Source organism: Protopterus annectens, chromosome 9.part0 (genome assembly GCF_019279795.1).
Source record: "Protopterus annectens isolate FY-2018-M chromosome 9.part0, PAN1.0, whole genome shotgun sequence".
NCBI classification, from domain to species: Eukaryota; Metazoa; Chordata; order Ceratodontiformes; family Protopteridae; genus Protopterus; species Protopterus annectens.
In genome coordinates this window covers 1474967275-1474980588 of record NC_056743.1, presented here as the reverse complement: position 1 = coordinate 1474980588, position 13314 = coordinate 1474967275, and the positions used below count along the sequence as shown (strand labels likewise).

General features: G+C 36.9%; 1 protein-coding gene across 1 annotated transcript in view; it reads left to right on the top strand.

The window, feature by feature from the left end:
* Positions 1-13314, top strand: part of LOC122812125 (adhesion G protein-coupled receptor E1-like) — a gene marked incomplete in the record, with an annotated part of 2110064 nt that overhangs the window by 1557708 nt on the left and 539042 nt on the right. Inside the window, 1 exon segment of the mRNA XM_044084415.1 lies at positions 11185-11378. Coding sequence (XP_043940350.1) covers positions 11185-11378 — 194 coding nt within the window.

Genomic DNA, 13314 nt, shown 5'->3' with positions numbered 1-13314 from the left:
ACTTTGGGATGTTCTCCCAATTTACCAAATAATGTTGAGTTCCTTCTAAATAATTCTCAATTCTTCTGGATAATCTGTCATAATAACTTGACTATCCACTGTGAGTGCAGTGGTGAAACTCAAATGAAAATCTGTTTTACCTACTGTGTTCTGTCCACTGAGGCTACTAAGAACCTCTTGGTTGCCTGAATTGGCAATGGCATCTTGAGCCCTCTCTACTTGCTTAACACTTAAGATATTATAAACCTTGTTAAACCTCTTGAATTTGACTTCTTCTATTAGAGGGTCTAGTAAGGCTTCAGGATAATCCCGACTCAGAAACATATTTTTCAAAAGGTAGCATTCATCTATAAATTCACTATCCTGACTTACTATACGTGCGGCCCTCACCAGTTGGCCTTTAACAACTGACCATTTCTGATGGTGAGGGTGGCAACTTGAGAAGTGCAGGAAAGCATTAGAATAAGTGCTCTTCTTGTAGATCTTGGCTACAAAGCATTTTTGTACCCTATTGATGTCTAAATACGCTATCTCCTCAGTGTTGAATGTGGATGCAAATTGCAGAAACTGGATTGACTGATTAAAATAGTCTCCTAGATTATTGCTGACATCAATAGCACCCTTTAATAGAATAAAGATGTCCAGGAAATGTGTATAGTATAGTAGGGAATTATTCACGTTTTCATTTTTAAACACAAATTCTGTCTCCCAGTATGCCATAACTAAATTTGCTCTGCTGGTTCCACATGGGGAGCCCATAGCTACCCCTACTTTTTGTAAATAAAAATCATTACCAAACATAAAATAGTTGTTGGACAAAATCACATCAAGTAATTCAATTACCAAAGCAATTTCTGCCACTGATGCTCCATTTTTCTTTAACATGAAGCCAATCCACTCAATGCCTAACATGTGTGGGATACAAGTGTAAAGGTCTTTAATGTTGACCGTAAGGAAATTACATTCCTCATTGTACTGTAAGCTGTCAATTTTTCTCAAAAAAAGACCAAGAGTCTTTACACACGTGGACTTCAGGTACTAAATATTTCTTCAGTATAGAATCAACAAATTTTGCACATGGATAGGTAGGTGAGCAATGACCATCTACTAAGGGTCTCATAGGTGGATCCACCAAATTTTTATGAATTTTGGGGATTCCAAAAAAATATCGGAACCTAGGGTATAATAACAGCATGTAGTTGTAAATATTTTGTTCAATCCTACCTACTATGAATAAGTCATTAATGCAGTTTTTAATCTGTTGATAGGCCCTATTTACCTCTGTTCGGGAACTCAGTTGATAAGCAGGCATATCTAATACCAACTTCAACCGTTCGGCATAGTCAGAATTATCTAACACAACCAAACCCCCTCCTTTGTCTGGTTTACAAACATGAATATCCTGTGACTTGATAAAATTAAGGTACTCATGTTCAAGTTTGCTTATGTTGTGTGTATACCTACTCTTAAGCTTGTTTTTGATATTATATCTAATACACAAGCGTGTTCAAAGACCTGCAGTATAGGGTGTAATGGGGGGGGGGGTAAAAGTGCTTGGTATATAGAACCTATCGATCTCAGGTACATTCATGACATCCTCCATCAACAAATTAAAATTCAACTTCCTAGTGAAGGTTTTAATATCCAGAATAGTTTTAACCAAGTCCAGATGTTGGGAGGGGACAAAGGTATGGCCCTTAGCAAGGAACTCCACAATATCAAAATTGATTTGGACTGTGGAGAAATTATATACTTTAAAGTCTTCTGCTTTGTTGGTAATAATCACTGGACCACCTTTTTAATAGGAGCAAAACCTGCTAACTCTTCAGTTTGTTGAATTTGCGGTTGCCTTTGTTGGTGTTCTGGTATGTATTCTTCTGTTTCAGTTTGGCCCCTGAAAAATCGGCCTGCCGAAAATTTTGATTATTAGGATGAGCTATATTATTCTGTTTTCGAGAGGCATTCTGTAACCTTTCACTCCTACGAACCCCCACTGGAGTTTCACCAGTGTCCAATGAAACATCAACTACATCAGGGATGTTAATAGGGGAGACCTCTTCTAAATGATTGAGATTATTGGAATTGTTGTGATTATTAGGTTGAGTCTGGCTCCATCAAATGATTGTCTGGTAGTATGGCTGCCTTGCTGCCAGACTTGGGCCACTGAGGGTGCAGGGTATGCTTGTACCTTTATTGAAGGCTGTACGGTCACGTTGAAGCTTTTTGAGTTTATTAGCTCTAAGTTTAAGCATGTACTCATCTATACTTGTAAAAATTTGACTATATTTGAATTTATAACATAAAAACTCCAAATCTGTTTTAATACTGATGTCTAAGTCCATGACCACTTTGATGAGACTCTCAACCCAAGGGCCAATAGCCCAGTACCAACCTATCAACCTATGAACCTATGCTCACAGTGTCATTTTATTTAAATTATTTTGTACATCTCCTTCCAAAGTCCTGTATTATCTCCCAGTGTAAATAAAACCCTTATGTTGTATTCCTATCAGCTTGTGGGTTGTAGTGTCTTAAATATAGCCGCATAGTTCTTTTATGTCCCAACACCAGTGACACAAGTCTTATTTTCTGTTGCCATAGCAAAAGTTGGGAGGGGTGGGTGGAAATGAAGGCGATTATAGTACACTAATTTAAATCAGCCATGGAGCTCAGATTGAATGAAAGGTAACGGTCGCCATTATTTTACAATCACTAAGCAGCACTTAAAAAACAGATCTGTGGGCGTGTGAGTGTATGAGAGTGTGAGTGAAATCAATCTAGCCATTATCACTCTCTATGCAGTGCTTTTGCTGTTTAGTAAGTGTAAAAGTAAAAAAAAAAAGTATAAAAAAGTGTGTTAATGTGTATTTGTGCATGTGTTTATGTTTCTATCTGCATGTGTGAGTCCATGTGTGCTTGTGTGAATCAGAACAAAAGTGTGTGTGTGTGTGTGTGTGTGTGTGTGTGTGTGTGCGTGTGTGTGTGTGTGTGTGTGTGTGTGTGTGTGTGTGTGTGTGTGTGTGTGTGTGTGTGTGTGTGTGTGTGTGTGTGTTTGTGTGTGTGTGTGTGTGTGTGTGTCTACATAAATGTGAAGAGTGAAAGCGATCAATCAGTAGGAAACAGCACTTAAGAGGTTTGCATACCTCTGGACCTCTTAGCTCAAAATAGAGACTGCAAAGTTCCTTGAACAACAGGATTTGTGTTAGCATGCATGTTCCAATCCACAACTGTGTTTTGGGGTGTGGGGAGGAAGTAAGATTGATCCAACAGTGGCAGCAGCATTTAAGAGGTTTGCATACCTCTCTACCTCTTATCTAAAGGGATTGTTGGGGGAGTGTTTCATTTGATGTCAGAGAAGTGCTTGAGCCTACATGGAGAAATTACTGAAGATGTCTTTTTGGCGCCAGTGAAGTTCTTGTTCATACATGGAAAAAGTACTGAAAGGATCACTGGGAGAACTGTTTGATGTGGTATTAATGAAGTACTTGTGCAGACATGGACAAACTGCTGAAAGGTTCATGAGGGAAATATTTCTTTTAGTGTCAGTAAAAGTGCTTGCACAGACATGGGCATACTACTAAAATGATCATTGGGGGAAATGTTTTATTTGGTGCCAGTGATTAATTTCAGCAGTAATGGGTCAACTACAGAAGGCTTCATTTGAGGAAATTGTAAATTCTGTCATCACTAAAGTCTTTGTGCAGGCAGTTTTGGGGAAAATGTTTCTTTTGGTGTCAGTAAAAGTGCTTGTACAGACATGGACATACAACTGAAATGATCATTGGGGAAATGTTTTATTTGGTGCCATTGAATGACCAGTAGCAATGGAACAAATACAGAAGGGTTCATTTGAGGAAATTATTCATCCTGTTATTACTGACATCTTTGCACAGATATTTTTTTGGGAGGGATGTTTCATTTCTTGTCCGTGATATGCTTGTGCAGACACAGACAACTTACTGAAAGGATTGTTTTGGGGAATGTTCCTTTTAGTGTTAATGAAATGCATGGGCACACATGTAGAAACTACAGAAGGGACCATTCAGTTAAATGTTCCATTTGGCGTCAGTGAAGTTCTTGTGCAGGCATGGATAAAACACTGAGGGGATTGTTGGGGGAACTGTTTCATTTGGTGTCAGTAAAGTGCTTATGCAGGCAGTGACAAACTATTAAATGGATTGCTGGGAGCAATATTTCATCTGATGTCAGTGAAGTGCTTGTGGGCCTACATGGACAGAGTACTGAATGTGTCTTTGGGAGAAACGGTTCATTTGATCACAGTAAAAGTGCTTATCCTGGGATCACTGGGAGAAGTGTTCCATTTAGTTGCAGTGAACTGCTTGGGCATACATGGAAAACTACTGAAGATGTTTTTAGGGGAAATGTTTCATCTGGCATCAGTGAAGTGCTTGTGTAGGGATCACTGGTGAAATGTTTCATTTGGTGTTGGTGAAGTGCTTTTGCAGACATAGGCAAATTACTGAAAGGATTGTTGGAGAATGTTCCATTTGATGTCAATGAAGTTCTTGTGCAGATACAGACAAAATACTGAAGGGATCATTGGGGAAATGTTCCATTTGATGTCAATGAAGTTCTTGTGCATACATGGGCATACGTCTGAAAGGATCATTCAGGAGAGGTTGCAGTTCCTGTCAGTGAAATGCTTGTGTATGCATGCACAAACTACTGAAAGGATCGTTCAGAGAAATGATTCATTTGGTGTGAGTAAAAGTGCTTGTTCAGACATGGACAAAACACTGAAGAGATGGTGGGGGAATTCTTTCATTTCATTTCACTGAAGTGCTAGTGCAGGCATGAGCAAACTATCGTAGTAGTCCATGGGGAAATGTTACATTTTGATGACAGGGAAGTGCTGGGTTATACATGGAAAAACTATATGGTGTCAATTAAGTGTTTGTGCATACATGGACAAACTACTGGAGGAGTTGCTAGTGAAAATACTTCATTTGGTGTCAGTAAAAGTGCTTGTCTGGGGATCCCTGGGGGAAGGGTTCCATTTGATAACAGTAAACTATTTATGGAGACATGAACAAACTAGTCAAGGGATCAATGGGGGAAATGTTTCATTTGGTGTAATTGAAGTGCTTGCGCATGCAAAGACAAACTGCTAAATGGATCGCTGGAGGAAATGTTTCATTGAGCATCAGGGAAATGCTTGTGCAGAGATTGTTGGGGAAATGATTCATCTGGTGTTGGTGAAGTGCTTATGCATTTCACTGAATGTAAGTACTGTTGGGAAAATAAAATGTATATGCCCTTTTCCCCACTGTAGTGTGATCCTGGAGTTAGTATATATAGTTAGGGTGTGTGTGGGGGCACAGCCCCCATATTGGGGGTTGTGGAGGGCATAGCCCCCCACCTACTTTTGGTTTTATATTGTTAGCTTTCAGTGAAATGAGATTCATAAATATAAAAGCTAAGTAGGTGGGAGGAATGCCCCCACACTATCCAATGTGTGGGGCCTGTGCCCAACCCCCTAACTATATATACTAATTCCAAGATTGCACTACAGTGGGGAAAAAGGCATATACATTTTATTTGCCCAACAGTACTTACATTCAGTGAAATTAATTTTCAGTGAATCAAACATTGCACATTACTATATATCTCTGTGATACTTACCAGAGTTTCGTAGGTAACCTCAGTCATGTTTCCTTCTTACTTGCTATACAACAACATAACACATCTTAGTCTAGTGTAGGGTGATCTTGGAGTTGATATAATTAAGTAGCAGGAGTAGTGGGGGGTGCAGCCCCCCACATGGGGGATGCAGGGGGTTGCTCCCCTGCTTATAGTTGAAGAAGTATAATATTGTTTCTCGTACTCTGGTGCTCTGAAAAGGCTTTTCTGAAACCCAAGGTGCCAGAGAAGTGTCATTTGTTCTTAAAGGTATTAGATTTTGAAGTTTTGCTGTTAACGTTTATCTGTGGTGGTGCTGCTGCAGTAGAGTTGTCGCCTCACAGCAAGACGTTGTCCTGTTCGATTCTCAGCTAGAGTGTCTTCTGTGGAGACATGCATGGATGGGTGTACCTTTGTTGAAGTTTGTGCGTTAGGGCCGGCAACTCAGCACGTAAAAATCAACTGCCAATCATTAGCGGACCAGAGTTCCACTGTAGCGACCCCCTAACTGGGAAAAGCCAAAAGACACAACAACAACAGCTGTTAACATTTACATCAGAAGTTATTTTTTTTATTTTAATAAATCAGTCTGTGTACTAAACTAAGTGAGTTCACCTGGCCTGGAACTTGTGGTATGAGTTCTGGTTTGTTCTACAGTGTGGCACTTTATTTTGTTAATGATTGAAGCTAAATTACTAATGGGATATTTATGTAAGCTACCTATGCATAGTTTGTATTGCAATTACTTTGAATTGTTTAGGTTTTTTGTTTTAGAACAAATAGCTGTTTTCTTTGCTGATTATGACACACTGTTGGAGGTGATGGGCAGCTGCTCCTTAATGATAAATCTTCCCCTGGACGAAATTAATCCCTTAATATTAAATGTATGCTTAGGTGGCTCAGATAAATATCTTATATATATATATATATATATATATATATATATATATATATATATATATATATCCGTCAAAGTAAATAGGCAACTAAAAGGGCTAATTATGTCAAGCAAAGCCAACTTTGAGGTTAAGACAGCCTCCCAAGTAAAAGATAACCATAAGGCCTACTACAGCTATATCAGAAACATCAAGGGCAGCATACAGCAATGTTCTGAAGTGATGCTTAATGGTGCCACGTTCATTGACCCTGGAAATATATCAAACATTTTAGCCAACAAATTAATTTCCAACTTTACCTCCTCTCATCCCCAACCATCCCAACAAAAATACCCTCAAACATAACCCCTCCAGCTATAACTAGGGTGGATGTACTGGATGCACTCACTAAAGCCAAAAACATGGCCTCAAAATGTATTTATTTGTTTATGTATTTATTTATTTATTAACATTTGTTTACTGGGATGGTTCACAGGGCTGAAGTAAGCCCATTTTCAGTGGAGTCCCTGAGAGAAAAGCTCCACAATGAAATGTACAATACATCAGTCAACACATAGACACACATATCAATGCAATACATTAATACATTGACAATATATCAATACATATATCAATACAATACATCAAATCAATGCATGTGTCAAAAACATCAGTATATAATATGTACAAGAAGCAGAATATTGTAATGAGTATAGCAAAGTAAGAGTTGCAGAAGCAGTTGAATGAACAGGGTAATAATCAGGGACATTAGTAGGTTACTATGTAAAGGTTAAAATGCTTTGTGCAACCTGGTATATACTTAGCTTAGTTAGTTACATCTATTGATAGAAGACTCTTAGAACATACTGTGTGTGTGTGTGTGTGTGTGTGTGTGTGTGTGTGTGTGTGTGTGTGTGTGTGTGGCATCATTTAAGCAGCGGTGAAGACACCTATAGACCAGGACTTGATAGTTTTTCAGGTAAGTTTTCTGACAATGAACTTAATTTGGAGTCTATTTTACAAGTAAATGTGGGTCATAGTCTCAAGAAATGGTTTAATTACAAGATTGTTATGTCTAATAGAGTCCAGGTATCAGGAGTGAGCTATGATGAACAGCTTAAACATTTGGAGGCAAAATTTTGAGGTGCCATAATTTGCAGGTGGAGAACGCATACAGAGGGAATATGTCCATGTTCTAAGGATACCCAGGGGCCAATGATTATTTAAATTTCCTAACAATGTGCAGTTTGGGTGTAAATTTTATCATGAGTTGGTCAATATTTTTAATGGCCTTGGTATCCAGTTAATGCAAGCCATTATAAATGACGATGAGAAGCCTGTTGATGTTTTATACCAAGATATTTCTAAGTTAAACACAATTTCAGGTTGACAGTACTAAGAACAGTGAGGTTACAAGTAAGTGTGAAGACTTTTTGAGAAGGAAGATGGGCAAGCTGGACAGAGATTTTCATGAATATAACAATAGTGCTACTTATCCTTTGCCAAAGTCTGCATACAGTACTATTGCTTTGCCTGTCCCTAGTACTTGGGGCAGGCACCTGATGAATTGAATTCTAGTGATGTTCATCAGGGGTTTTATGAGACCAATGACCCTTTGGATTTTCCAGCTCTAAGATGGGCAGTATGTCCACAGCCTCTAAAGACAATATGAGAGGAGCAGAATTAGAGAGAGCAAGAGAAGGAGAAACTAATCAATGACTTTGTTATTGAAGTTTCACATCATGGGGTTGTTCACACCTATGATAACTTTAGAATTTACAATTATACTGATCAAACTATTGACATTAACTATTTGAAGGTGTTCACTAAAGGTTTTCTGTTTATACCTACAGGCCATAGGGGTATTGTGGATTTGTTAATGGATTTTAAATTGCTTTTGGTGAAACTGGACTTGGCATGTTTATTTGACAACAAGGAATTGGACTTGCCAAGCAAAATACTGAAGAAAAAAGTGTGTTCAATCCTCCAATGCACCCAGCATTACAAATGTTTGAGAAATTATTCAAGAAGGACTTGAGAACTTTGTTTCAAAAGAAGAAATTTGGGTTTCATCTATTTCAGAGAATAAATTTATTATGAATTTGTCTTCCAAATGTGCAGTAAGGGTTATGAAAATTGATAAAGGTGGGGAGATAGTGATTATGAACACAGTGGACTATGATACTGGGATGACTTGTATTTTAAATAATGAAGATCATTATACTATTATTTCTAGGAATGAGATGAATGTTTCTTATGCTAAGATTGACTATATACTTCATTACAATTTAATGCAAGGGATTATTGACAAGACCTTATTTCATTTCTTAGTGTCTAGAAATCCCATTATTCCAGCAATATTTGGGATTCCTAATGTCCACAAATCAATTTATAATATATGGTTTAGACCAATTGTATTGGCCAGAGGTTCTAAAACCTACCCCCTTGCTTTTTATATAGATCATAAGCTCAAGCCTTTCTTAAGCCAGCATAGGCATTTCATTAAGCACTCTTGGGAATTTCTCAGGAACATTAGATCTGATTTTTATGGCAACCAATTAAATTTTGTTACCATATATATGGTCAGTTTATTTTCTTACATTCCATGTCACTGGACTAGAATGGTCTCTCAAGGCTTTATTGCATTGTGAATTTTTGGATAACAAAGAAATTAACCTGCTGGTTGAATGTATGGAGATTATTCTAACTAACAGTTTTTTTTGTAATTTAATGGGGAATTTCAAGTACAAGGGGTGGTGATGGGTGCTTCCCATGTGGAGGTTATTCTAACTAACAAGTTTTTGTAATTTAATGGGGATAAGTAAAAGGGGTGGTGATGGGTGCTTCCCTGTCCCTATTTATGCCAACATGGTCCTTTGGGCATGGGAAAATAATTATGTTTTTAATTCTGGTGTCACCAATGCTTGATGTTTTTATAGTTGCTTTTTGGATATTTGTATTTTATGGGAAAATTAACTAGACAATTTATTTGAATTTTTAAAATACATAAACGCAAATGCTTCTTTTCTACAATTTATTCATACCATTTCTAGTGAATGCATTCACAATTTGCAAGTTGTTTTGGCTAAGGATATAATGAACCACTGTTTCACTTCCACTATACATCTCAAAGATACATTTTTGAATTCCTACTTACTTTTCTCAAGCAATCATGCTTTTCATGAAAAGAGAGGTATTATTAAATGGCAAATAATCAGGGCAGCATGAATGATTTTTAATTATGACATATTTATGTATGAGCTTGTTTTTATTGCTCAGATGTTAATAGAAAGGGGTTACCCATTAAGTTAGTGGAAAAAATTAAGAATGAGATTTTGGAAAGTAGGAAAGTTAAAAATAAACCCATTTTGGGGGTTAATTTAGACACCCCAATGGTAGTTGGAAGTAATCTTAATTCTAATTTTACTTCTAACATGAACATGATGGTATGCAAATATAGTAACAACTTTAAAGATATTGAGGGGATTATCAAATGCCATTAGGATGTGTTAAAACTCTTTCCAGAATTCGGGGAGACCATTGCTGTATAACCCATTTTTTTAAGAGGAAAAGAAACATTAAGGAGTTACTGGAAAGATTGTCAGATAATCATATTAACAAAGGTGTTAGTGTTGCTGGGTTTGGTGATGAGGAGAAGTGAGCATGGGGCACTGACAAATATGGTATGTGCAATCAGTACTCTTACATTTAGGAAGGCCGTACCTTCTATTTAAAAGCTAGAGAATGGTTGTTAACTTCTTATGGGCATTTCAACTGCAATAGGAAAGGTGTTATTTATTTAGTACTCTATTCATCCTTTACAGAATTTTATGTTGGAAAAACAGAATGCATGCTTAAGAAAAGATTATATGAACATTATTATGATAATATGTGAATGGAGACTAATGCTTTATATACATAAATAAGGAATTATGAAGCAAGTGTTTTTAAATTTGTGTTGGAACAAGTTCCGTTAAACCTGAGGGACAGTCTACATAAACTTTAATTGAATACCATGATCTTTTTTGGCAGCTAAAGTTGGATGCTAGTGCCCCCTTCCCCAGTTTAAATGAGTATCTCTCCATTCCCAGTGTTTTAAAATAATGTGCTGGTAGATTCTAAATAATGTTAGTAATATTGGTTGAAGTTTGTTTTGTAGTATTACTGTTTCAGATTTTTCAGAATAGTTTGTTTGCTCAGGCAGGGCTGTTTGGTTGATTATATACTACCAGTCATGCCTGTATGATTATTTAAATTGTTTGAGAATGTTGTATTTTATTCTGATGAAGTCTTTGATTTTAGGAGATGAAAGCACTCAATAAATTATCTATTAATGACAGCTTGGCGTGGTCCTCGGTGTGTTTCATTTATAAGGATTTTTCTAAACTTTGCTTTCAGACAGTATACGAATTATAGGACTGGACAGTGGCAGTAAAGATTTGATTCTAGTCAGTCAGCTGGTTCTGTTAAAATAGGCTGTTTGGTATTCATATTAAACTGGGTCAAAGACTTGACCTTGAAGTGCAGAGAATAGATTTGGGTTGTAGGCCTTTGGCAGTATAGTGCAGATTTGGGAGGTGTTTTATCTAAATGATCAGATAATTTTAGCTATGTGACACTGGGTGAAAAAAAATGCCGACTTTACTTTTTTTCTCTAATTGTCTTCCAGGCAAAACCCCAGCAGCTATGTTGATGGTATTCCATTTGTCTTACATTGAATCCATGCTTTCTGGTGGTAATGAGGCTGACAATGGCTCACCAGATAAATATATGGTGAATTCAAAAATAGTCACTGCAGCAACTTCAAGCAAGTGGAAGAATAACCTTACATATCCGGTCGGTTTCACATTTCATGTAAAAAAGGTTTGTATATTTCACTTATATCTAATATATGGCCTTCTAGTTTTCTTATTAGAGCTGTGAAATTTTATAAAGCATTCAAAATGTTAGAAAAATATCTGTTTTACTTACTGAAATATTCAGTATATTCTGACCTTCACATCCAAAATTTCAGTGTGATTTTGTTTTTACTTGGAGCAGATAAAACTGAAATGCATACACAAACAAGTTTGTTCTTCCCTGCTCCATTTCAATCTCCTGTTACCATGCCTCAGTCTAAACGTTTTGGTTCCTTCTTGGCAACTGTGCTTTGCTACTTCTCAGGAAAGCCTTTGATCCTTCCAGTATTGATGTTTTCTCTAGTGAATTATGTCATCACATTATTTGACCAAAGTACTTGGGTTTTAGTTTTACTATCAAGCTTTCCACTGTACAGTCTGGATTTATTTCCTTAAGTCTAACTGACTGGATCTTCTTTCTTTCCACAGAATTCTTAAACATTTTCTGCAGCACCACAATTTAAAAACATTGATTTTTCTGGTGCAGAGCCTTGCAGTTATGTGTTGTTAGTGAAAAAAACATAGCTTTGACTATATGAACCTTTGTTAACAATGTTATTTATGCATTTGCTCTTTAAAAATCTTATCCAGAGATGCTATATCTTTCCTTCCAAACAATGAGTGTCTTAATTTCATGGCTGCAGCCTCCATCTGCAGAGACCTGTGATCTCAGGAAAACAAAATATGCCACTGCCTCAACTTCTTTTAAAAACTGATAGTGCTAGATGACATAATTTTAGTTTATTGCTTCTTATATTGAGTGACAAACCTGCTTTTGTTCTCTTTGCTTTCTCCTTCATTAACAGGATCCTCAGTTCTTCCTCACGTTCAGCCATTAGGCAGTGATATCATCTGTACACCTGAAGTTGTTAATATTTCTTCCCTCAGTTTTGATTGCAGCATCTATATGCATCAATAATATTAAGGCTCTTCTGCTGGGTCCCTTTCATGTTTGTCTTTTATCAAGACCATTTTTACCTGAAAGTTTCCCTTATTATCACCTATCTTCTTTAACAGAGCTCTTGTATTTTCCATTCTACTGTCTTCTTATTTGCTCAGATCATTTAAATATCCCTCCTTTTACCTTCTGTCTATTCTCTGGAACTCTGCATTTAATTGGTTATATTTTTTCCTATATCCATTCTGTTTTGGTCTCATTTCTTTGTCCACTTCTAAACTTCCACTGGCCTCTTAATATTCTTTCTGTTTGGAATACTTTTGTTTTTGCTTTCTGGACAATATCTCAGACTTCTGTCCATTTCCTTCAGGTACTCTATCCACCAGGTTTAATCCCTTAAATCTATTCTTCACCTCCACAATATATGCACTTGGAATATTATTGAACTCATATCTCAATTCCTAGATGCTTTTCTTGTTTTCTTTAATTTAATTCTAAATTTTGTGATAAGAAGCTAATGGTATGAGCTACAATCAGCTCCAGGTCTTACCTTTACTGACTGTGTAGTCCCCTTCCATCTCTGCCTGTAACATATATAGCCAATAGTACTGACCATCTGCTGATATTCATGTGACATATATAGCCATTGGTACTGACCATCTACTGATATTCATGTGACATATATAGCCATTGGTACTGACCATCTGCTGATATTCATGTGACATATATAGCCATTGGTACTGACCATCTGCTGATATTCATGTGACATATATAGCCATTGGTACTGACCATCTGCTGATATTCATGTGACATATATAGCCATTGGTACTGACCATCTGCTGATATTCATGTGACATATATAGCCATTGGTACTGACCATCTGCTGATATTCATGTGACATATATAGCCATTGGTACTGACCATCTGCTGATATTCATGTGACATATATAGCCATTGGTACTGACCATCTGCTGATATTCATGTGACATATATAGCCATTGGT